Consider the following 24,563-nt stretch of genomic DNA (forward strand, 5'->3'; position numbering starts at 1 on the left):
CCCCCAAGCCGCCAGGCCCTCGTTCTGCACTCTGCGAGCGGCTTTGTGGAGGGCCCGGCCCGTGCCATGTTAAACTAGGGAACGTTCGCTCTAGGTGAACCCCGACATCAAAACGTGAACACATTAAGGGCCTCCCTGGGGCACCAGGGGTAACCTCAGCACTGTGAAGCTACCGCAGCCCCCAGCACGAGCTGGATCCCTGGCCGGGGAGACCCAAAGGGAGTAGCCGACACCCCCCGCACCCCCACTGCTCCCCTCCCCGGTGTGTTTCAGTGGATCCACTGTCCTGCTCCCCGCTCTGTCTGGTGAGTCCTCCCCACCCCACCTTTGGCCTACCCCGCAGCTCTTACATGCATAATAAAATAAATCTTTTAAAAAATTAAAACAATAAAAAGTACCTCACTCCCAGGAGTGGGGCAAGTTCTTGCCAGCAAAAGCCTCCCAAGGGGGGCAGCTGGTCTGGGAGCAGGCACGGGGCATCCTGTGGCAGCCACCAGCTCCGAGGCCCGGGGGAGCGGGACAGCCCCGACTCTCCAGAACCCGCCAAGCCCCGCGCCTCTTCCAGACCGGCCTCGCCCACCTGGCGCCCCGGCGACCCGAGGTATCCTGAGCTCTGAGAGGCAGGCGGCACCCGGCCGCCCGGCCGCGACACTCACCACGCAGCTGTACTCCTCGTCGTCCATCTCCTTCACCTTCAGGCAGTATGACTGTGGGGCGGGAAGTCGGGCGTGGGCAGCCGAGGCCTCCCGGCACCCCCCGCCCCGCAGGGATCAGGGCAGACCCCGCCCAGAGCCCAGGCCACTCACCAGGTACTCAAACTTCACGTCCAGGTACTTCTTGATGGTGAGGCGGGTGTCCGGGATGGCTTTGTTGAGGTACGTGTTCAGGTCAGTCAGCATCTGCGGGAGGGCGGGGGTCGTGGGCTCCGCTGGACGCCTCCCGGCCGCCCTTGCCCGTGTTGAGGACCAGAAGTCAGGTGAGCACGGCTGCGGCTGGGGGGCCGGGCAGGGGCTGCCGGCCAGGCCGGGGGACGCTCCGCCTCCAGGCCTGGCCCGGCCACCTACCGGCGTGATGGTCTTCAGCAGCCGGATGCCGAACTTCTCGATGCTGCGGTGGGCGTCGGCGAACTTCACAAAAGCCTCGCTGGCTGCTGGCTGGGGCTCCCGCACCCCAATCACGGAGAACACGTCCCCAAAGGCTGCGGGACAAGTGTGCCCTGAAGGCCGTCGACCGGGCCCCAGGGGGACGCCAGGGCTCACTGGGTCCCACCTCTCCTCTCCCCGGGAGGGGCCACCCCTAAGGGAGGCGAGTGGACAGCCAGAGGCACTGGGTCTGCGCCCCACAGAGCTGACCTACGCCCCGGGGCAGGCCCAGATCCCTGCAGGAACCGGCCCACACCCTCAAGGACTCCGGGTCTCTGACCCCAAAGGAACTGGCCCGCCCCGGGGGCAGCCGTCGGGGACCTGCTCGGGGACCTGCTCGCTGGCCCGCGCCAGCTCTGCCTCCGCCGAGGCCTCCGGCAGGGCTGCAGCCTTTCAGGGCCGGCTGTGTGCACGCAGGCGGCAGGGCACAGACGGCCGGCTCTGGGCAGGTGGCCGCGCCCCACCCCGGCCCCATCTTCTCCGCATCCCGGCCCGGCCGAGGCCCGCGAGCGTGGCAGAGTCCCCGAGGAGGGCTCGGCCACACCTTCACTGGCGGGGGTTGCTGAGCTCGGAGGGGCGGGTTTGGGGGCGCCCTTACCCCGATGTGTCTGCGACAGCTCATAAAAGGCCCGGAGGAGGTTCTTGGTGTGCTCCGTCATCCCTGCGGGAGACACGGACCAGGGGCCGTGGCAGGGGCCACACTGCCGGGGGCAGGCCCCCAGCGTCTGGGAGGCCCCCCAGCCCCACATGAGCCGCCCTCGGGAGGCCAGGCCCCGCGGGGGAGGGGCGCGCTCTTTTCTGGAGAATTCTAGCCGCGGCCCTAGGCCGGGGTACGCCCAGCAGCCAGGGGCGAGCGCCCACCTTTATACAGCTCCGCAGTCCGCTCCAGCTCCTCCAGTCTCTTGACCAGGCCATCTGCGGGGTCAGGGAGAAGGTGAGGGGCCCCGAGCCAGGTGCAGGATGGGAGGCGGCCCGGCACAGGCGGTCCCGGGTGGGGATGAGCACCGCCAAGGCTAAGCCCCACCCTGGCAGGCCCCGGGGCACGCTGGAGGCGGCTGGGCGACACGATCGCCACGCATCCTGCATCCGTGGCGCCGCGGCTGGCCAGCCCAGCGGCCGAGGCTCCCGAGGAGGGAGGCGGCCACAGAGGCGAGCGCCGGGCGTGGAGGGGGGACCGTGGGGCTTCAGGGAGGCGCCTGCGCGGACCGAGCCTCGGGGCGCCGCGCGTTTGCTGAGAGCTGTAGACTGCGCGCCGAGGTGCAGATGTCTGCGGGGCGCGGACACTGGACACTGCCGCAGGCCCAGCGAACGGCCAGTGGGGAGGCCCACGTCGCGCCCCGGGGGTCACGGCTGGCCGGGCGACTGGCCGGGTGACAGGGCGGCGGGAAGAGGAGGGTGGCGCATCCTCGCTCATGGGAGCAGGCGGACGCCAGTGGGGCTGGCCGGGGCAGGTGCTCGGGGGGCCGGGGGCCGGCTCGGGGCCCCGCTGAGGGCCGGGCGGGCTGTGGGCTGCAGGGCCCGGCGCCGTGAGCGCTACCCTCCTCTGCTCAGGGATGAGGTGACACCCTCCTCTACCCCAGGGGGCACCAGCACCTGGGGCAGGGGCCTGGGGCCACTCCGGCCGCCTCCCCGCACCCCTGCGCCCTGCCCGGTAGCGGCCCGCTCAGCCTCTCCGCCGCCCTCCGCCGCCCGTCTTCTTGTGGCCTCTGGCAAGGCCCCTTCCCGCAGTTCTACCTGCCAGGCAGCAGCAAGCCAGGTGTGCTCTGCCCCAGCCCCGGGCAGGGCAGGCGGCTGGGCTGTGAGCGCTGCGGCTCTGGGGGAAGCAGGGGGGCCCCCACGCCCCCCCAGGTGCTCAGGAGGCTGGGCCACCTGGCTGGCCCCAGGTCGGGCCCTGACCTGGCACCGAGCCCGCGGCAGGGAGGAGCCACGTCAGCACCGCACCGTTGTTTTTAGCTGGGTCATGGGACATCATGGCAGCCTCAATTTTAGAAACCCTATTTAAGGCCAGGGAAATTGCAAGGTTTGGGGGGAAAAACACAACCACCAGTTCTAATTTCATCTCGACGCATGGTGACTACAGGACCAGGGATTTATAGACACCAAGTGGCCGGAAATAGCAGCCGCCACTTCTGGATGCCACTTGGAACCGGCTCAGACCCCACCCCCGCCGCAGCCAATAAGGCGTGTGCCCAGCTGAGCCCAGGCCGCATGGGTATTTATACCCACCCACACAGGCAAGCTCGCGCTATTTATAAACGCAGGCTGGTGGCGGCAGGCGCAGGCGCTGCTGAGGCGGCTTGCAGCGCCCCCTCCTGGGGACCGGCGTGGGGGGGGGGAATGCAGGGAGGTGAGGGCCAGGGGGCGCTGGGGTGGGGGTGGGGCAAGGGCGCCTCCCGCTGTGGCGGGCTGTGACCCTGGTGGGGGGGTGAGGTGAGGGTACTTGGTTACTCAATGGGCACTCTCAGGGCTGCCCTGAGATGGGGGAGGCAGGTCCCCGGGGAGCCAGGGCCAGCCCAGAGGGGCCCGGGGCTGGACGCACGCCAATGCTCCCCGTCTAGGCCCTGCCGGGGGTCAGCGGCGGAGGCCGGGACTCACCATTGCACAGAATGGCCCGGCTCAGGCCCAGGGCATCTGCGGTCCCCGAACTCATGTTCTCCACCAGCCGGTGCTTCACCTTCTTCAGTACTGGGGTCAGAACAGAGCGGGCTCAGCGGGGCCCCTGGCAGCTGGCCCAGCCTCATGATTCACTGGGAGCGACCCTCAGTGGCAGGCTGAACTGGGGTTTCACACAGGGTTGACTATAAATTGAGTGTCCCATTCGGAGTACAGGGCCCCCTGCCCCCCCTCCACTTCGGAGAGGGGGCTGGAAGGATATGAGCGTGTAAGAGCCCCACCAAGGGCGGGACCGGCCGGGGAGAAGCTGCCACCAGAGCCCAGAGCAGCCAGGGCCACTGGCTGCGGGCGGCCCGCATGGGGCTGAGAGCTAGCGGTGAGAATGGAGGTGGGCGCAGGCTCTGTTCTTCACGTGTGGTGGCGTGCTCAGTCCTTAGCTGGGCCCGGTGTTCTAGACTCAGTCGGGCCCTGGCCTGGGCTAGGAGACAGCTCTGGCCCCAAGGCTGCGAGATGTGAGAGGGCACAGAGCCCTCTCTGGCCTCAGGCCTGGATCTGTTATGGGGGGCTGGTCCAGAGGACCTCGAAACCACTGGCCTGTTCTTGAGTCTTGAAGCTTCCACAGAACCGAGACCCAGGCCCTCAAGCAGGGGGCACCTTGTGCCAGGCCTGCTGTGGGCAGGTGGGGCTGGCCAGTGGCGCTCTGCCCAAGGCCTAAGGTCCAGCTTCAACCCTGAGCCTCCCTGGGAACAGGAGGGTGGCAGGCCAGCGCAGAGTTGGGGTGTATAGGTGGCCACGAGGTGCCAGGCCAAGGCGCTGCCCTCCCTCAGAGTAGAGGGCCTGGCCTTGTAGCTGGGGTCAGCCCAGGGCAGCAAGTTGGGGGGGCAGGTGGGGGTGACACTCTGGGGGGGGAGAGGCCAGCAGAGGCTCCTGGCCACAGAAAGAGGGCATGCGCCCGGGCCCTCCTGGCCCCAGGGTCGGGCTTGGGCAGAAGAGGCGGAGTCCACAGCCAGGCAGCCACGCCCTGTCATCTGGGGCAGGGCAGGGCGGGGCAGGGCTGCTGGGCACTTACCGATGTCCAGAGACATGCCCTGCTTGGGGTCCGCCTGCAGCTTGTTGTAGTGAATCGTCACTTCCCCCTACAAAGTGGGGCGGGCTGAGCTGAGCGGGTGTCCCGGGCCCAGGCCCCTGCCCCCGAAGGCCTGCTGGCCCTGGAATCCGTGGTCGCGAGGGAGCCCTAGGCCTGGACAGCTCGGGACAGGGCGGCTCTGAGCTCAGAGCTCCGGGCTGAGGGCTGTGACAGGGGCTCCCCGGACCCCTCCTCTTGCCACGTGCCAGGCCCCGGGGAATCGGTGGGGACAAGGGGTCATGGCCCCTGCTGTCACAAACTCGGGACGGTCACCCATGTCCCGAGCCCCAGTCAGACGGGCGGCCCGCCCCGGCGCCAGCTGCCCGCACCCTTCACCCAGTCATTTCCCTGCACAGAATATCCGCTCCTGTGTTCTAAGCACCCCACGCTCAGTCCCCTCACCCCGCCATGGGCACACCTGGGCGCTGGCTCTGGGTCACGCTGGGAGGCCCAGGAGGTGCGGGGCACCCCAGCCCCCCAGGCCCCAGGCTGGCCGAGGAGGCACATGCAGGTGGGGATGCAGAGGGAGCAGAGCAGCGCCAGGTCTCCCGGGAAGCCGCCCTGACCGTGCGGGACCCACGGCTGCTCTCACCCTCGCGATCCCAGGCCCCTGCTCGGACTGAGTTCACTCAGATGCACAGCAGGTGCTCGGACTGAGTTCTGAAGGGACCCAAACCACTGACGCGGGCCAGAGTTGGGGAGCGAGGCGACCCCAGAAGCAGCGCACGTGGGCCGCAGCTGCAGGCGGGAAGGAGTGCTGTGGCCAGGGCCCGGCCGGCTCCTGTCAGCTGTGAGGTCACAAGCAGGTATTTCCTCCCTCTGGCACCATGCTGCGGCCAGTCACCCCTGCTGACCCAATCGCGGCGCTGAGGAGGGCCCTGCCTCGGCACCCAGCACACACGCGGACAGCTCGGGGTCCCAAGGCGCGAGGCGGGAGGCGCAAGAGGCCGCGGAGACCAGCGCCGCTGATGAGCGGGCCAGGGAGGGCTGCCACGCCCGTCTGGGTGGCTCCACACCCCACCGCCTGCTTTCGGGGAGCTCCCGGCCCCCGGGGGGGAGCCTGTCCCACCCTCGTCCTCCCGGAGCCCCAGCCCTGACCCGCAGCTAACAGGTCTGGAGCAGGAGACAGTACAGGACTGACCCCTGCTCCCTGAAGGCAGGAGGGAGCGAGGTGGGGACGACCCGGGCGGGGCACAGGCGAGGGCAGAGGGGGAAGGCGGGAAGCCGCTGGCCCTGGGGTGGAGGAGAGGGGACCCTGGACAGGTCCTTACAGCAGGGAGGGGCTGGGGTGAGGGCGGCCGGGCAGGGGGTGCTGTCGGACCCAGCGCCCCTCAAGCTCACCGCGCAGTCGGCCGTGACTCAGACGTCACATCACCCTGTGGCTCGGCGCCTCCCGCTGCGGACCAGTGCCCCGAGGCGATGAAGCAAAACCCCCGGGAAGCAGCACTGGCTATCTCCCGCCCAGGTGGGCCCCCCACGCGCTTCGGCTGCGGCCTCGCCCGACTGGGACTCTGGCCGGCCTGCGCCGTCCCTGGGGCGGGAGGACGGGGCCTCTGCGCCACGGCGCCCCTGGGGCCACCTCCTATTGGGCAGGCGACAGCAGGAGCAGAGGGGGCTGGACTGTGAGCAGGGGCCTGTGCGCCAGGAGGGCAGCAGGTGGCCACCCCCTTGCGGGCCTTGGGGGCCACTGCAGGCTGGGTGAAGGTCCGCGGGCATGGCTCCCGTGTCAGCACTTACCTTCACTTCCTGGATCATCTTGGCCACCTCCACCTTCGTTTTTCCTTTGATTGACCTGCCATTGACGCCAGTGATCTCGTCGCCAGCCGCCACCGTGCCGTCCAGGGCTGCAGGGGTATTGTCGAATACCTGGGCAGGCAGGGGAGCCCAGGGGACCCCAGTCATTGCCTGCACCCCGACTGCACCTGCCCTCCAGTCTCTCGAGGGGCACAGAGGCGGCGGGTGGGTGGGAAGGCGCCCCCAGCCCCTCTGAGCTCCGCCTCAGACGTGTCCCCCAGGGCTTCCAGCAGCACGCTCAGCACAGACTCAGAGCCCGAAGCGCCTCAGGTCAAGCCCTGTGCCGCACCAGGGCCGCCAAAGAGCTGCACCTGACTGTATGTGCGTGCCCCTTTTCCACGGGGACCCCCCGCCCAGTCTGGGCTCCCTGGCTGTGCGGCTGGCATGGCGGTGAGGGCTCCTGCAGCGTGTGCACACGGCTGGGCACGAGGACACCGAATCACACCGGAAACAGCGCCAGTGACAGGCAGTGGTCGGTGTCCCCTACACCACCTCTGGAGTCTAGCTTTTCTAAGCAGCAGCAAGAGCACGTCAAATGTTTCAGCGATGCAATACCGCAAGAAGTGAAACAGTTAGGGTGCTTTTTTCTGTGACCTTCTAGAATCACGCTAAAAATTCAGTAACTGTCTACAGAAAGAAAAGAAGAGGCTGTGAGAGGCAAGGAGAGGCGTCTGCTCTGCGAAGCTGGCGCAGCGGCGAGCCGAGGGCCTGCGGGCTTTACTCAGAGCTCGCTGACCTCTGCTGCAAATCGCCAGGTCGGGAACTGGCCTCTGGGAGCAGCCCAGAGGTCTGGATGCCGCACGTAAGAAGGTTGAGGAGGACCCGACCCCATCCCCTCCCACACGCCCCCCCCCCACCGTTCCTGGGGAGAAGCCCAGGTGCATTCGCTGGCCGCTCCCAACTTTGGGGCCAGGACGAGAGGGAGATGGAAGGGAGGCGCTGGCCTCAACTAGGACATAAGCCCCCCCTGGTGGCGCAGGGGTCACGACTCAGCACTGTGAAGCTCTCCACAGCCACTGCGGCACAGGTTCGATCCCGGCCAGGGAGGGACCCACATGGCGCGGCAGACCTCTCCTGTCCTGCCCGCCGCTCCCCTCAGCAGCATATTTCAGTGGATCCGCCTGTCCTGCCCCACTCGGTCTCTGGGGGAGACTCTCCCCTGCACCTCTGGCCTGTGCCCCTGCTCTTGTATGCAGAAATAAGTAGACACATCTTTTTAAAAGTAAGTTAATAAAATGGAAGGTGCCGAGGATGCCCTGGCGAGGAAGGTGAGCGAGAGGTGGCGGACGCAACAAGGGACACGAGGAGGCCTGAAGCGACCGCCGGGGGTCCTGGGGGAGGGCGCCGGGCGCAGGCACGCCTCCAGGTGATGCAGGGAGGCTCACGGCCGGCACAGTGCTCCCGGCAAAGCACCTGGCACCGCAGACGGGCGGCCGCACTCAGGGCCTTCGGCGGGCTCTCCGGCATGGCGGGGCAAAAAGGCGCTCCTGGGGTCTTGGCAGTGCAAGGATAAAATATGCTACAAAGAGGGGTTCGCCCAAGAGAACAGCATCATCACGCCCCCTCAGCGAGCGAGCAAACCGCCAACCCCAGGTGAAGATGCTCTTCACACCTCGCGCAGACCAGAAGCAAGAGGAATCGGAGTATCAATTTAAAAAGACAGGATAATGACATTTTCTGGGAATAAGACCTCAAAATTATGATCTCCCCCATGGCTTTTCTCAGGGGAATGTGCCCCATGGGCAGAAGTAAACCAAGAAGGGGTGGGGGCAACAGACACAGGCAACAAGGTGACGGAAGTGTCTGAGGAAAGAGCACCGAGGACGCACAGGGAATGCAGGCTGGGCAAGGAGAAAAACAAGAAGAGAAGAGAAAGAGGCAGCGCCATGAGGAAAGACAGTTAAAAAGAAACACGTTTCTCAAATGGCTAAACACAGATACCACATGACCCAGCAATTCCACTCTTGGTGGAGTTTCCAGTTCCCAAAGAAGTAAACACACATCTCCACATAGCAATTTGTGTAGAAAGATTCTCTGCAGTGGCCTCATGACAGCCTCACAATGGAAGCAGCCCATGTGTACCAACAAACAAAAGCATGAAGCGGTGGAATATTACTCAGCCGTGAAAAGGACAACATGCTTGAATGAACTTTAAAAATATTACACCGAGTGAATGGAGCCAGACGCCAAAGGTGACCTAGAATGCGATTCCTCCTATGTGAGATATCCAGAGAAGACAGATCCACAAGCCAGAGGGCAGATTACCAGTGGGTGGGGAGACCAGAAGCAGGAAATGAGGACTGACGACTTAACGGCTATCAGGTATTCTTCTGGGTGATAAAAGTTCTGCCGTGAGAAAGAGGTGGGACTGCATCTAGCGGTTGCAGTAAATGCCCTGAACTGTAAGAGTGCTAATGTACGCTATGTGAATTTCATGATTAAAAAAAGTATATTTTAAAAATCCGTCATAGAAGACCCATAGGCTCATTCTATAAAATACAAACGCACCTCAGAGAATCAGCCCCAGACCACAGCAACAAAGCGACACATGGTAAAGCAAGTCCCATAAATATCTGGGGTTGCCAGTGCACAAAAAGTTCTGTTTGCACCACACTGCAGATGACGAGGTGCGCAACAGCATTATGTCCAGGGAAAACAATGTACAACCGTCACAGAAAAACGCTTGAGGCTAGCATCCAAGCTACTGGAAAATGACGTGCCAGACGCAGGGTCACCCCGAACCTTCAATTTGTGGGGACGTCTGCAGGGCGCAATCCTGAGCTGCGCGTGTAGTGTTAAAAGGCACGGACGTTTGCGTCTGATTCAAGCCTCTACTCCATAGGTTTGTGGTCTCTCCACCACCCTTGTGCTCACACCAGGACTGGCAGTTCTGCTGAGTCACTAAACACCTTTTCCTGAGGTCTGCTACGTGCCGGCGCTGTACGAGGTGCTGTTGACTGCAGTGGAAAAGCACACTGGCTTCCTGCCCTCAGAGTGCAAAGATCCTGCAAACGCTGCTAAATAAGGAACAGGTTACCAGTGAGCCCAGACTGCGGAAGGCAGCGAGTGCTGAAAGGGAAGAGAGCAGGCTGGAATGGGAGAGAAGCAAACGCAGACCCACCGAAAGGGGCTCTCTGAGGACGTGACCCTCGATACTGAGAAGGAGCCATGCCTACGCAGGCAGAGATGAACCCCGCCGTGCCAGCCCAAGTTGGGAGGTGCCTGTCCCTTCCAGGACCTCACCCCACCGCCAAAGCACCTGGACAATGTAGAGGCAGGGACAGTACTGGGCCCCGCCGCCAATGCTGATCCCAATCAGGTTCTGGGCATCCTTCTGCAGCGTCACCTTCCCGGGCACTGTAGGGATTCCGCTAGAAAGAGAAGAGCACGAGGCTGAGTCTCCTGGAGGAAGGGAGAGCGGGGGCACAGGTCCTGCAAACCACCACCCCAGCCTCCACCATCTTTTTGCTTAGCCAAAAAGACAGCACTCTGGGCTGGACCACACATGGCTCTTGGAATCATGAACGTGTGAAGTCAAACCTGCCGCTCATCTGCTGTGGGATTTGGGTAAATCACCCTGTCTGCATCTGCTGCCTCATCCATGAAACGGTCCTTGTAAGAAAGTGCGTGAAGGCACCCTTCCCTGCCCACAGGGTGCTCCATGAAAACAGGCCCTTCATTCTGCCTCTCAGGTTGGAGGGAGACTGCCCTTGTCAGCCTCTCAGTTACCTGTGGTCACCTCGCCTGGGAAGCCTTAATTTAAAGTACCCATCGCACAGCTCTCCACTGCTCTACTTGATTGCCTCTCCGTTTTTGGAGTTAACAGGTATTTATGCTTTAACGGCAAACATTTCCTGTTACTCACTTACTCATTCAAAAGCCATTTGTTAGCAAGCCACTGATGTCGAGCACCTCAGGTGCTGAGGACACGGAGAGGCACTGCACCCAGCCGGCGCTCTGAGGGAGGGTGTCCCACAATGGGGAGACAAAATCAATTTAAAAATTAACCTGCCCCACTAGTCATCTACAGCGGGGCAGTAGTTATGTTTCTGGTACTTCTACTCATCTTCAAAATCCGAACTGCCACCTCCTCTGACGCCTTCCCTGAGTACCCCAAGAGAAGCACTGTTCCAGCTGCTCCGTTTCCTTGCAGCTCTCCATCGGGGCAGAGTGGAGCTGTGTCATCTGTTAAAGCGTCCACAGCCCCTGCGGACAGTGACCCCTGGAAGGGCAGGGTCCATTTCTGCAGCAGCACGAGACCTAATCCACTGCAAGGGTGTGTGGAACTGGAAGTCCTGGGATTTGAGGCACCTGCACTCCTAGGGCTTGGGGAAACCAAATACTCACAGTTTATCCTCCTCGATGTCATAATCCAAGTCTGCAAACATGGTTCCGAGAGTTGAAGTGGGCTGGCTAACCGCCCAGATCGGCAGGGGGATGGGAAACTGGATCCAGGAGAGAAGGGAGCGTAGGGCTGAGGAAAGCGAAGTGCCTAGATGCCTGCCCCAACCTAGGCGATCCAGGAGCACGGGCCCTCCGTCTTCTCGACAGACAGTGCTGGGGTGGGCAGGTGGTTCTTACGAGGTAAGGGGGGGCACTCCAGGCCACGGCGGTGGACTCAGATCCCAGAGCCCGCTCCACGGGTCTCGAGGCCCTTGGAGCTGTCTCCGCCGCTCACCGGAAACGTCGGTCCCACGGCCGAGTCCGGGCCAGGCTGGCACCTGAACCCACCTGCCGTTCCACCTGTCGGCGGCCGCGACTGTCGCGTCACTTCCGGCAGTACGCGGAAGTACCGCCTTCCGCCTCTGGCTCTGTGCTCCAATCCCTAATGGCAGCCCTTCTCTCCCTGACTCCCGGGGCTCCCAGACCAGGAAAGAGAATAAATATTGACGGAAGCTCGTCGTTAGCGTGAATAAGCGGAAACAGAAGGACAGTCTGGACAAGCCGAGGACGCAACCCCGCCCCTTGGCCCGTGGCCGCCGCCATCTTGGTAGGGGCAGGGCTCTTCCCAGCTTCCTCAGCGGGACGCCCGGGACTAAGCCGGCGGGCCGGTTGCCGTGGCAACGGAATCTTCCCTGGGCCGGGAGATCACTGGCCAGATCCAGTGGACCACAGACAGACCTGCCTGCTTCCCTTTCCCACCTTCAGCACCGCGTCCTGAGGTGCCATCACCCCTCTACAAGAACGACAGAGTCAGACCTGATCAGACCTGGAAGGGCCCTTCACCCCAGTTTTGCAGATCAGAAACCTAAGGACCGGAGAGGGGGAAAATTTTGTCCAGAGCCAGTCGGTTACACTGTCGAGATCTTGACCCTGAGACTGCTGCCGCCTGGCCCCGCCCCCTCTTTACACCTGTCTCGTTCCCTGGGTCCGCTATGCTATGAACGCCAGATGGGGCAGCTTCCCACCCGTCCCCTTCCTGCGCCTACTGTCCTCGCATGCATGCTGAGCGCCTCCAGCACCCTAGGATTTCTGGTGCAGGGCTCCTCACAACCCATCTCCTTCCTGAGTCCTGAGGAGCAGCAGCTCCAGGGTCCCACTGAGGGTCACTGCTCCCCTGTACCTGAGACCCAGGAAATGCTGTCAGTGCCTCCACTAGAGCAGTCGCATCTCTTCTCCTCGCCAACCTCTGCTGCCACTGCGGTTGTGCACAGTGGGTTCCCTGGAGGGTTTGGTGCTCCCAGAGCCATCGCCTAGCAGCACTCACCCAGGCGGTGTGGACCCAGGCCTGTCCAGCCTCCTCCCCTCGCAGCCCCATGGGCCGTGGAGAAAGGACAGAGGCAGGAAGGTGACCATGCACGCATCCCAGTGGCAACCCCACCCCACAACCCCTTAGGGAGCTAATGTGCGGCTGCGCAGAGGGCCGCCGTGGCCACAGCCTTCCCAAGCACCCAGACCTGCAGCTCCCAGCGACCCTGGGAGAGGAGAGCCGGTAGTGTGGCCATGTTGTCAGGCAAGGAAGCAGCGGCTCCCCGGTCTCTCAGGGGGTCCGTGGCAGACCTGGGGCTGTTCAGGCCAGAATGTAGGTTTTAGAAAGCAGCAGCCTCCGGACTTGGACACGTCATCAGTGTGAGCAGCGTCTGTGCACACTGGGGCTGCTGAGGTGCGCAGATCCCTGCCCCAGGGGCCTCGCCACCCAGGGCCCCCAGGCCGTCTATGGACCTGGAGTCCAGGAAGTCTGCCTGGAGGAAGCAACATCCCAGCTGAGCCCTGAAGGCGGTGCTGGTGGTACCCAGAAGGCCAGGTGACAAGAGGGGCGCAGCTGTTGCAGGCGCTGGGGGCACAACACGGCCCCAGGGACTCGCAGGGCGGCGGGGTCAGGCAGTGCTGGTAGCCACAGGTATGAGGAGGCCACCGTCCCACCTCTGCCCCAGTCATGCCGAGAGGGGCCCAGAGGGGAGGTCTGAACACTCTCTCAAGGATGGGTAGGATTCCGGGGCGGTTAGGGGGCCGAGGACATCCATCTACTCCCAGGGCGCAGAGCCAGGCTGGACCCCCAGGAGCTCCCCCGCAGAGCTAGCTCCCCCTCCTCCTCCGGCCAGTGCTGCCCCTCAGTCCTCCCAGGCAGGCAGGTGACCCTTCATCCGGCCAGCGCCTCCCCCAGCTGAAAGCCGCGTGATCCTGAGGAAGTCCCAGCCCCTCTCTCGGTCCCCTTCTAAGTCCCCACTGGCGCCCCAGGGTCAAGCCCCAGCAGGCCCACACTCCCGGGGCAGTGCTGCCACCCCGTGGCCGTTGGCAGGAACAACACCCGGGGCCGAGCGCCAGCTCAGCGCCGCCGCCCACTCCCGGCCCGTGGTGTCCCGCCGCCCTGCCCAGCTCAGCTCCCGCTGCTCCCGCCCCCGCGGTCCACAGTGAGCGGCGGGGGGCTGTGGCCCCACGCAGGGCCTGAGTCCTCCCTGACTCACCGCTAGCACCGCGGGGCCCGGAGCCGCGGGGGTGGGCTCGGTGTCTCCTCTGCCGCAGAGATTTGGAGCAGGGCTTTAAATTCGAATAGTAACGGGCAGCTCGCTCTTCTTGGGCGTTTATTCTGGGCCAGGCCCCGCGCCAAGCAGTTTTCATTCATTACCTCATGCAAGCCTACCGCCACCCTCGGAAGTGGTGCTGGTCCCTCCCACGCTGTCACCCTAAAATACGGATGGAGCAGCTCCCGCGCCAGGCGACTGGACACACGAGGGACGGGACGGGACGGAGCGAGCGGGCACGCCAGCCCCTCCGACCCGACCCGGCAGAGCTGGCTCGCTGGGAGAGGCGCAGGCATGAATGAAGCCCAGATGGGCCGCCCGCCCGCTGGCGGCAGCTGGCAGGAGCTGGGACCAGCGGGCATGTGGCAGAGGTGGTGGGAGTGGGGGCCCCTGACGCTCGCCGGTGAGGTTGTGTGGGGGGCGCAGGGGGCTCCCCTGGGGAGCTGGGGGCGAGTCTGGGTGAGTCTGGCTGGAGAGGGGTCAGAGAGGCTGGGAGGGTCGAAGCCCTGTGCAGGGTTATCCCCTTTCCCAGAGGGGACACCGGGGTGCTGCAGCTAGGTTTGGGTCCGTAGGTCTGGCCCACGCTGGCTCTGCTCTCGGGGCTGCACGGTCCTGGCCTTCCCAACCCGGCGCACTCTGTTCCTTGAGTGGTGGGCGCAAACCCCGGCCCAAAGGGGGCCCAGCGGGAAGGGGCATGGCTGTGAACGCCCGGGAGCTCCGGGGGCTGCTCAGAGTCCGGGGTGTTGGCTGCTGACCCCACCAGCTGCGTGAGCCTCCGTGCCGTGGGTGAGAGCAGCGTCCTGAGAGCCGCGTGTGGGCTCTGAAGTGAAGCGCTCCCCCCTCCCCTGCTCACGCCCTCCCAGCACGCCCCCCTCCTCCCCACTCTCATGCTGTTCCAGGGCCTCTGCCCCTGTAGCTCCTCCTGGCCTGGAGCATGCTTCGCCCAGGTGTGCTCAGTCGCTCACCTCATCTGTTCTGACCCAGCCTGGACCCCCATGGGGCCCCCCAGGAACACCCCGTCTCGGCTCGTCTGTCAGGAGGGGCCGCCGTTTCCTGCAGCCGCAGTGCCTGTGGGGTCACGCATTTGTCTGTTTCCCTGTCAGTCGGTTCCCCAGGGCAGGAGCCGGGCCGTGGGGCAACGGTGCCACCCTCAGCACCCCCACCGTGCCCGGCGCATCATAACGTGTGCCCACTTGCCGGGGGAGCGGACAGCCCACTTCGCGAGCAGCACCCAGAGCCAGGCAGGATCAGGTAGCAGAGGCTGCAGGTTCCAGACGGCCCCTGGAGTCCCTCTGGCTTGGCGCTGGGCTCGCTAGGCTGGCCAGAGCCTAGAGGCTGTCGCTTGGGGTGGACGGAGGCCTGTGTGAGGTGGAGGAACCCGGCAGGGGCGAGTCTCCCCTCCCCTGAAGCCGAAGCAGGGCTGGGGGGCAGGCATGCCAGGGACATGGGTTTGGGGAGAAGGGAGCCTTGGCCTGGTGGACCAGCCCTGGGGCCACGGTCCTCACCAGGGACAGGAAGCCTCTCCCACTAGCTGGGCAGACCGTGGGTGGAGGCTGACCGGAGGGGTTAGCACTGCTCGGAGGCATTTGCAGCCTTCCAGAAGCTTTGAGTGTGCCATGGCCCTCATTGTTTTGGGGTGCAAGGCAATTCTCTCCTCAGCTGTCTCCCTCCTGCCTGCTGCCTCTGGCCAGAGATGGGATGTGGGCTTCCAGGGGCCCCAAGCGGCCATCCCTGGCTCTGCTGAGCCTGTCATGGGCGACCCCTGACCTCCCGCCTCCTGCTGTGCCTGGGCTAGGGCAGTGATGAAAGCCAGTGGAGCCTGGGGGCGGGGAGCAGGACAATGCCCGATTGTTCCCCACCCTGGCATCTCCCTCTCCCTCCCTCCTGCCCTTTCTCTAGGTAAGGGGTCTCAACCCAAGTGGGGAGCGGCCCTGCAGATGTCAGGGCCCCCCGAGACCGCGCCAGTCAGCAGGCTATGGGTGGGCTCAGACGCAGGCCTTGGATTCTGGTCAGACCCCACTTGGGGAAAGTTAGGGACCCAGCCGGGGACCTGGGGTGCGGCCGGCCTCCTGAGCCCCCAGTGGATGTGATGGGGCCGTAGGACGCTGAGGGGGAAGGTGGCTCTGAGGAGACTTCGAGGATGGCATGTGACCCCAGTGTGAATGCCTGCCCAGCCTTCCCACTGACCGGACGTGCCCACTTCAGTGCCCACGTGCCGGGTCCGTGCCCAGCTGCCTGTTGTCTCATCTTGCTGCGAATCTTTGCACCACGAAGTACCACCCTGGCTGGTCACGACAGCTTTATACTGGGCCTGAGACTGCCGGGCAGGCGCCCACCTTCCTCTCGAGCAGCGGCTCAGGTCCTCGGAGCTCTGCACCTCCTGGCTGCCTTCAGCATCAGCCCCAGAGCCCCAGAGCCCCACGGGGGTGCGATTGGGACTGCATCAGAGCTGGGAGGACGTCTTCATGACCCTGAACCTCCCGCATGAGTGTCGGGCTGTCTCTGTGCAATTGGTGAACTCTGCTTTTTCTTAAGGAAAATTTTAAATGTACCAAATTGGAGCTAAGATGATGAAGAATCTTTTCAATCTTTTACCTCGCCCCGAGCCTCACCAGTGATGCTTCACGGCCGGTCCATCTCATCCCTCACCCTGACCCCACCTGCTTTTTCTCCCACCCCACCATCCAGGATTTCGAAGCAAATCTTTGGGGTCTTTCAGTAGTATTTAATTTCCTCCAGTGGGGTGGGCGTGCGTGCGTTTGTCTTGTAATTTCCAAATAACTTTAGATAGACAGGAGGTTGCAAAAATAGTACCTAGAGGTCCCAGGGCCCTCACGCCCAGTGGTGTCTCCCAGGCCAGGAAATGAACAGCCTGCGCCTTCCAGAGTCCGTGCCCACCCTCACTCGCCACGCGTCACTCACCGTGGGGGGCCGCACAGGCTGTGCGGCCTGCACCTTGTCAGCTGTGGGTCTGTGCACCCCGCCGCGGCCCGCACCCTGACTGACTCACCTGACCGTGTTCCTCATGAGGGGTACGCCCCTCCCCGCCCAGCCCAGCAGCTGCTGCACCCCACCTCTCCGGTTTAGGCTTTGAGAAGATCAGATGGGGAACCTCGCGGGTGTGCCCTTTGGAGACAGACCTTGCCTTCAGTAGCACCCTCCTGGACGCCAACCAGGTGGTGCCACATCAACAAAAAGTCAGACCCTTTTCGCTGCTCAGTGACAGTCCCTGCGCTCATGGGTGCGGCTGTCTGACGAGCCACTCACTGTAGGATGCCGCTTCTGATTTTGCCTCTTACAAATAAAAGCTGCTCAGAGGTTCGTGTGGATGTGAGGTTTTGTTTCTCCGTCGTAAGTGACAAGAAATGGAGGTTTGGCTTTGTAAGACACCACCGTACTCTTACACCAATCGACATTTGATGCTTTTCTTTATAAATATTTGCTTGGATTTTTTTTTTTTTTTTGGTACAAGGAGAGTTCATTTTAATTTGCAGTTAGCTCTGATGTTTATAAATGCAATTTCTTTTATTGAGAGAGAATCAGTGCACCATGAAATTCATATTTTTTAAAAGATTTTATTTATTCATGCATACAGAACTGGGGTGCAAGCCAGAGGTGCAGGGGCAGTGAGAGGATTCACCAGTGACAGTGGGGAGCAGAACAGGCAGATCGACGAAGTCCACTGCTGAGGGGAGCAGCGGGCGGGTCAGGAGCGGTCTGCTGGCCATGTGGGTCACCTCCAGGGCGGGATCAAACTTGCACCGAGATGGCCACGGCTTGATGCCCTATTTCTGCTAAATATCTTTCATTATTTTAATAATTTGCCTCCAAGTTAGCTGGGGTTTCTGGGTAGACCCTCCGACCAGGGCTCCCACATTGCTGCTGGCGGTTCCGAGTCTCCTGCTCCAGCTGGGCGTCACATGAGCCGCTACAGAGATGGGTGGGTGCGGGGAGCGGCCCTCACCTTAAGGAGTGTGGCCCTGTTCCTTCAGGACGGTGCGTGTGCTGGTTTTCGTGGATGACCTAGATGAGTTTGAGGAAGGGTCCTTCCTAGCCCACGTTTGCTACAGCATTTTTATCCTAAGTGGGTGTTGAAATGGATCGCCTGTGCCAAGGTGATCGTGTGACCGTCCTCCCATACTTTACTAAGGGGACGAAGGACAGCCGAGGATTACCCCAGTGTCCGGGGCTGACCCAAGCTGCCACGCATCCTTTCCAGTCACTGCTGGATGCGTCTGGCTAGTGACTTATGATACAGAGCTCTTGCACCTATCTAACCCCACAAGCAGGACTGCTCTGGAATCTTCCTTTGAATGCTCTATGCGCGGAGGCGCCTTCTCTGACCTCCGCATCCCTGGGTCCCCCCCCCAGACACGCTGCTTTGTCTTGAGGGGTGCTCCTGTGCACGGCAGAGGGCGGGAGGCCCCTCCAGAACCCCCTCACCCCAGGGCAGCCACAGAGCATGAAACGGGGAGATTCTAGGCCCTGAGGCTTTGGAAGGGCCTATATAGAGCTGTGACCCCCAAATCAGTCAAGGGGCGGACGCCTGGGCCCCTCCTTCAACAGGGAGACTTAACAGAAACTTTCCTGCTGTTTGCCTTCAGGGGCAAGAGGGGGGAGCCCTCCAGAGGAAGTGGCTGAAAAGGGGCTGGGGTCAGGGGTTAATGACCCCATTATGCTCGGGCTGACTGATAGCCAGCCTGTCAGTAGCAGCGGGAGCAGCCGCCCCCAGGGACATCCCCTCCCCTGCCCAGACATTGGAGGGAGGGGTCCCTGCTGGCCTTTGATAACCACGGGGGTGGGGGGTGGGGTAGGGGAGGGGGGTGGGGGTGCCCTCCGACTGTGACCAGCCTCTTTGTTGGGGCACGTCTAGTCTGCTGGGACCCAGCACCCCAACTTCCTCTGCTTCCCCTCACCCCATTTCCTAGTACCCAGTGCCACAGAAGGTGGCAGTGGCGACTGTGACCAGGGACGCTGGCCTGCCTGGCCCCACCCAACCTGGCCCAGCCCAGCCTGTCCCTGCCAGCCCTGCTCACCTGTGATCAGGTAGAGCCCGACTCACCCAGATTTGGGGCAGGGAGACAGGCGTGGGACTGGGTCAAGGTTCCTTTCACCCAGAAGCAGAAGCCATGGCCATGATACAACCAGGAAGTCAGGGAGGCTTCCAGGAGGAGGCCAGGCCGCAGCAGGTGCCTCAAGGGTGAGGAGGTCAGTGGGGGCGGGGCAGCAGGAAAGGCACTGCAGGCCCAGGGGTCCCTACAAACAAAGGCACAGGGGGGAGTCAGGGCGGCATCGGACACAGGGGGGAGTCAGGGCGGCATCGGAGCTGCCCGCTCCGGGCCAGAGAGGGGCCTCGGGGGCCTCAGCCTCCGGGGTGGGCCCCGGGGTGCGCACCAAGGGCCAGGTCTCCAGCCTCCTTGACCCACCAGTTCTCACCGCCCCGGTGACCTCGGGGGTCACTTGCTCAAGAACAGTCTCCCGCGACCAGGCTGCGCTGGGCTGCCCAGTCCCATCCCCAAGTGGAACCAGGAAGACGGGGGTGGAGGGGCTCGGACACCGCTGGCCGAGGGTCCCTGACCACTGAATGTCCGGCTGAAGCGGGGCCCGGATAGGCCTGTCAGCATGTGGACAGACGGCACGGGGCCAGATGGGGAGAGACGGTCTCGTGGGGACAGGCGGCCACTTCCACAGGGGTGGCGTCCGCCGGCACCAGGGAGACAGGTCAACCCTGACCGCTCAACAGGACGCGGAGGTGGGCAGCCCCTCTGGGGAGCTCGGCCGTCCGCTCCCAGCCCCGCGGAGCACGCTGGGCCTTCCGGGGAGAGGGAGGATGCACAACACGACCCTCCCGGGTTCACGGCAGGCAACTGAGTGTTGAGACTGCTCGTTGCGGAAATCCGGAACTACAAGAAGCCAAGCACCTCAAGTGTGGGGGTACTGAATCCGCAACCCAGAAATAACTAAGGTTATGGTTGGGGCCCCCGGGTCCCTCTGAGGCATCAGCAGGTTCCTGTGCAACGCCACGTGCTGAGGGAATTGAGGGAAAGGTGTCCGCGTGGCCGTGAGCAGGGGAAGCCTGCACCATAGGGTTCATTCAGACACCTGCGTACACCTGCGTACACCTGTGCTGGGAGCTACTGAAGGGGACCCCACGGACGCAGGTGGGCACCGTGAAGCACAGGCCTGCGCTTTGCCAGAGCAAGGGGGCTCTTGTATGGTGACTGGTTTGGGGGGGGTGGAGGGGTTCATTCCTTTGTGGGATTTTGTCTCTTTGAGGTCAGGTGGGGTTGGTTCTCTGTGACCGATAATCCTTTCTGATCCCACCTCAGATTCCTGGAAAATTCCACAGCTGGTTTAAAACTGGTTAATCGTCCCCCCACCCCCACCCCTACCCCCCCGTTTTTGTGAGACCTGCCATCCTACATGTTTCCACTCCAAGCTCCCATCGGTTGGTTTCTGGGCCTTTTATAGGAATGGGGCTCTCAGCGTGGTTTCTGTTTTACTAAAGTTTTCTGTGAGTTTAGATCATTTCGCCCGCTGGTTTGAGATACCAAAACACTTCCTCAGTCATTAAAATTCTTCACGAGCGTCGTTTCTCCTGGCCGTCATATGCCGTCTAAGGTGCAGGGGCGGCGAGAGGATTCACCAGAGACGGTGGGGAGCAGGACAGGAAGATTCAGGAAATACACTGCCGAGGGCGGCAGCGGGCAGTCAGGAGAGGTCAGCCGCGCCCTGTGGCCGCCCCAGGCCGGGGACCGAACTCGCGCTGAAGCGGCTGCGGCCAGCCTGCAGTGTCGAGCCCTAACCGGCTGCACCGGGGAGGCCCGAGGCCGCCCTTTGAGGCCTTCTGTAGAGACCAAGTCTCACAACCCCAAGTCCCTCCGTTGCAGAGAAAAGGGGCCAGTGCAGACCCCCGCCTGCTCCCCACAGTGCCTATGCGGCTCTCAGGGCCAAGCCAGTCCTGTCCCCCTGCCAGCTGGGTCACCCCACCGCTACCCCAGGAGCGCCCCAAGGCGTCCTTTCTGCCGCCGTCAGCCCTGATTCTCTGGCTACGTATGTACGACCAGAGCCTCTCCTCCTCGGGCCCCCAGCTGTCGCCCACACCTGCCGCCTCTCCCACCACAGCGCTGTCCACTCCCTGTCCAGCACCGCACTCCCGTCTCCCCCGGCTTCTGTGAGGGGGCTCCCTGACCTCCTCCCAGCTGGGCCCCCATGCAGGTGGGCCTGGCCACCCCCACCCCGCCCCACCCCCGCTGGCGCCCGCTCTCCCCCACAGAGGGCTGAGTCTTGAACCGGCTCCAGGCCATACTCCCCCCCTGGGCTTCAGACTGTGTCCATCTGGAGGTTCCCGAGGGCTTCCAACCCCACCTGTCCACACCTGGACCTGCCCACTGCCCCTCCCCACCCTCCACCTAATTCCTGTCAGTCCACACCCGCCATCTGCTGATGCCCCAGGCCCCTCCGGGCCAGCCCAGGGCTCTGTCCAGCCCCTGGCAGGCTTCAGCCAGAGCCTTCGCTGTCCCTCCCGACTGGCCTTCCGGGTCTGTGGCAGCCCCTCTGGGAGCCCCAGATCTGCCCTGACCCCACCTCCCGCAGGAGAGTCCCTCTCCCTGGGCCAGGCCCTGGTCTCACGCCTGCACCATACCCCGCTGCCGCTGACGCCAGCCATGGCCACAGCACCACAGGGACACCCCCAGGACGGCTCCCGTGGCCCCCACTTGCTCAGGCCCAGCCTGGGGTCGCCTCTCCAAGCCTGCAAGAACTGGCTGTGCCACTCAGCCCTCCCCACTGTCACGGAGGTGCTGAGGCCACTATGTGCCCCCACCGTCCCCACCCAGGCTGGGAGCACCCCGATGGCAGCAGACCCCTGCCACGCGAGCTCCTGCGGGGGCAGCCCGTCTTCATTTTCCCTTGTAGCTTTATGAGGAACTGAGAAACTGGGGCTCAGAGAACTTGGGGGCTTGTCCTGGGACTCCCCTGGCCACACTCCTCACTCCTAGCTCACCCCACATGCAGGTCTCCCGCGCAAATGGGAGACTCATCACCCCCGGCCCACCCGTCCAGACCCCCAGACAGCACTCTCGGGCCACCTGACCGCAGCCAGGACCCCTCTGTCTTCTCACCCCGCACAAGGGCTGGCCCCCCACTGTGCCCCCACCCTGCATCCACACATGGTGAGGAGCAGGGACGGGCGGATGAGCCCTGACGGGGTGAGTGAGGCGGGTGCGATGCCTCCTTTCTCCTCCGATGCCTAACTAGCTCATGTGGGGGCCCCTGGGGACCCCACAGCCCCTGCATATCCTCATGTCTGCCGGGCATGGGGCAGTCACACCCTGGGCCTGGTGGGGCTTGGTCTTCACTCTCAGTTGGGGTGTGACGCGAGAAGCCTGGGGTGTGGCATCACGCCCAGAGGGGAGCCACCCCGAGCACCCCCAGTGCCCCCCCGGCAGCCATCAGTGGCTTGGGGGCCCGGCCCTGGGCTTCTGGGCCATCTGCTGACCCCCCCCAGACCCTCCCCAAACTGTCCCCGTCCCTTGCCCAAGCCAGGCAGGAAGCCCCCCAACCCGCAGGCTGGGCCTGACTGCTTCCCCCGGGCGGGGTGGGGCTGCCAGGGGGAGACGCCCAGGGCTGGGACACCAGGTCCAGGGGACCCACCCACTCCCCAGAGGTCCTGCTGCCAGCTGCGCTGCCCACCACAGGGCCGGCCCCTTAGAACAGGCCACAGGTCTTTTGGGGTGACAACCTCAAGGGCAGCCAGGGCCCTGGGGGCGGGGAGTGGCCCCGCTCGGGGCGTCGCTCACACCCGCTCCTCTGCGCCCCGCACCCTGCCAGACCCTTCCAGCTTCATCACCCCAGAAGGAAACCCTGAGCGCTTTAGCTGCGCCCCACCCCCTCGCCAGCCCCCGCCACATGTCCGCTCCGCGGGTGTGCCTGCCCCGGACACCCCAGGCCATCTCCCCTCAGCCTCCCTTCCGTGAAGGGTGCCGGGACCCCACAGCCCACAGCGCGGGGCGTGGCCTGCGCCAGCCCTGACGGAGACGGAGACGGAGGACAGCGGGCCCCGCCCATCCAGGAGCACAGCTCAGCTGTGCAGATGGGGATGGCGCGTTTGGCGAAATGAAGAAACACCAAGGAGTCGCCCAGAGCAGAGTGAGCCAGAGGGACACACAGGCGGGACCAGCTGGCCGGGGGAGCCTGCAAGGGCCGAGGCAGTGGACTGGCCAGCGGACCCGGATGCCGGCTGAGCGAGTTTACGGGCAAGTGAGGAGGGCCAGGAGGGAGCCAGGAGGGCACGCGGGACGGCGCTGGGCGAGGAGCCGAGACACAATGCCCGCGGCGGCCACCACACAGCGCGAGGAGCGGGCCTGCCCAGAGCAAGCTCGCTTCCCTGGACGCTGCCTCCAGGGCGGGGCTCCTGTCCAGCCTCTCACCCTGCTGCCACCCAGGTCTCCAGGCCAGACCTCTCCAGACTGGAGGACGGTGCCACGCCCACCCGCTCCCACGTAGCCAGCCCGATGCCAGCTTTCACCCCATCGGCCCGCCCAGAGAGCTGGGGTGTCCCTGCCGCCTCCCGGCCCTGGGCCTGCCCCCACCTCCCCCGGCCGACCTGACCGGTCACACTGCCAGCTGGGCTAAGGGTCCTGTGCAGCGCCCCCTGCCACCCCTCCTCCCACTAGCCGAGACTCAGCTTCCTGGACGGCAAAGCAGGGTGGCAGCAGCGTGACCTCGGGGTGGTGAGTCCGACGTACACACGCAAAGGGGTGAGCCCTCGCGTGCCCAGATGGCCACTGGCCTGGGCCCTGCCTGCTCCAGCCCCGCATAACGGTGCCAGTTCTGGAGCACCAGGGGCAGGCGGGACACGGAGCCCCCACAGCCCCGCCACCAGGGCGAGCTGGGACCCTCTTCTCATGGGTGGGGAAACTGAGGCCCAAGTGCCACAGCTGGGGCAACCCGTGGCTCGGGGCCCACTGTTGGCCTTCATGTGTTGAAAGACGCTCCCTGAGCGCCTGCTGGTGCTGGGCTCTGACCCGGGTGCTGGAAAACAGCCACAGCCCAGACCGGCACAGACCCAGCCCACAGGACCTTTCTAGAACACGAATTTTATCCCTGCAGAATCCTTCCGTGCCCTGGGGATCCGGTCCTTACCCTAAGGGTCCTCAGAAGGCCCTTCCACTGTCCTCTGCCGCCCCCGCCGCTCCAGCACGTGGCCTGTCCACCCCACACACCATCGCCGCTCCGGCCTTGGCCTCAACACCAGCACCTTTCCACCCTCTCTCTGTTTCCTGGTCTTCACAGTCACCTCCTCCAGGAAGCCTTCCCCCCCGGGCTCCCAGATGAGCCCCAGCCGCACCCCTCCTCCCCCAGCAGCGTGCTGGCGTCTTGTCCATTTGTGTCCCCTGGATCTCGGCTGGCTGAAGGCAGCCGGGTCCGTCAACACTGGTAAGTCTGCCGGCCCCAGGCCCCCTCTTCTGCCCCCATGTGGGGCCAGGTGAGCGCACGGAGCTGGGCTCCGTGTCGCCTTCTGGAACTGCCGGACCGGCCGGAGCACCGGCAACACGCGCTGACCTGAGTGATGAGTTCGCGGGGTCCGTCTGCATCTTTTGGCAGAGAAATGCCGTGACCCTGGACGTTGACGGGCCGTTCTGGGAATCATGGTCCCGGGGTCGGTGGCGCGTGCGTCTGTATTTCGGGTGGGACCTGCTCTGGGGATATGCAGCGCGGCACTTTCCAGAGGTCAGCAGCTGTGCCGTGCAGGAGAGGGGTTTCTGGACAAACACGTCCGCAGTGCAAACTCTCCTTTTCTGCGAATATTAGGGTATTTCAGTTAAGCGTTAGGATAGTTCCCTTCTCTTAAATTATTTCTGATCATGGAAACCTTTCTTTTGGAAAAAGAAAAATAAAGAAAGGAAGGGAGAGGCCCTCCCT

The 24,563-nt window shown here is 63.9% G+C and overlaps 2 protein-coding genes across 3 annotated transcripts in view; both read right to left on the reverse strand.

The window, feature by feature from the left end:
- PICK1 (protein interacting with PRKCA 1) overlaps nt 1-13,645 on the reverse strand; it is a 15,056-nt gene extending 1,411 nt beyond the window's left edge. The window contains exons 1-12 of the mRNA XM_012735125.1: nt 13,581-13,645; nt 12,383-12,681; nt 11,023-11,120; nt 9,935-10,046; nt 6,619-6,747; nt 4,825-4,891; nt 3,738-3,827; nt 2,004-2,057; nt 1,741-1,803; nt 1,065-1,198; nt 807-899; nt 374-707 (exon numbers count right to left, since the gene is read on the reverse strand). Of these exons, the coding sequence (XP_012590579.1) occupies nt 374-707; nt 807-899; nt 1,065-1,198; nt 1,741-1,803; nt 2,004-2,057; nt 3,738-3,827; nt 4,825-4,891; nt 6,619-6,747; nt 9,935-10,046; nt 11,023-11,120; nt 12,383-12,433 (1,225 nt within the window). The 5' untranslated portion in view covers nt 12,434-12,681; nt 13,581-13,645. The remainder of the gene's footprint in view (nt 1-373; nt 708-806; nt 900-1,064; nt 1,199-1,740; nt 1,804-2,003; nt 2,058-3,737; nt 3,828-4,824; nt 4,892-6,618; nt 6,748-9,934; nt 10,047-11,022; nt 11,121-12,382; nt 12,682-13,580) is intronic.
- Nucleotides 13,646-22,151: 8,506 nt separating this feature from the next.
- POLR2F (polymerase (RNA) II (DNA directed) polypeptide F) overlaps nt 22,152-24,563 on the reverse strand; it is a 60,863-nt gene continuing 58,451 nt past the window's right edge. The window contains exon 3 of one of the 2 annotated variants that reach the window (XR_001146282.1): nt 22,152-24,335. The gene's annotated coding sequence lies outside the window, so the exon portion shown is untranslated. Of the gene's footprint in view, nt 24,440-24,563 lie in introns of both variants that reach the window. The other variant, XR_001146281.1, reaches the window with a different exon arrangement.

This window comes from Condylura cristata, unplaced genomic scaffold (assembly GCF_000260355.1).
Source record: "Condylura cristata isolate star-nosed mole 26May11 unplaced genomic scaffold, ConCri1.0 scaffold00004, whole genome shotgun sequence".
In the NCBI taxonomy this organism is placed as follows: Eukaryota; Metazoa; Chordata; class Mammalia; order Eulipotyphla; family Talpidae; genus Condylura; species Condylura cristata.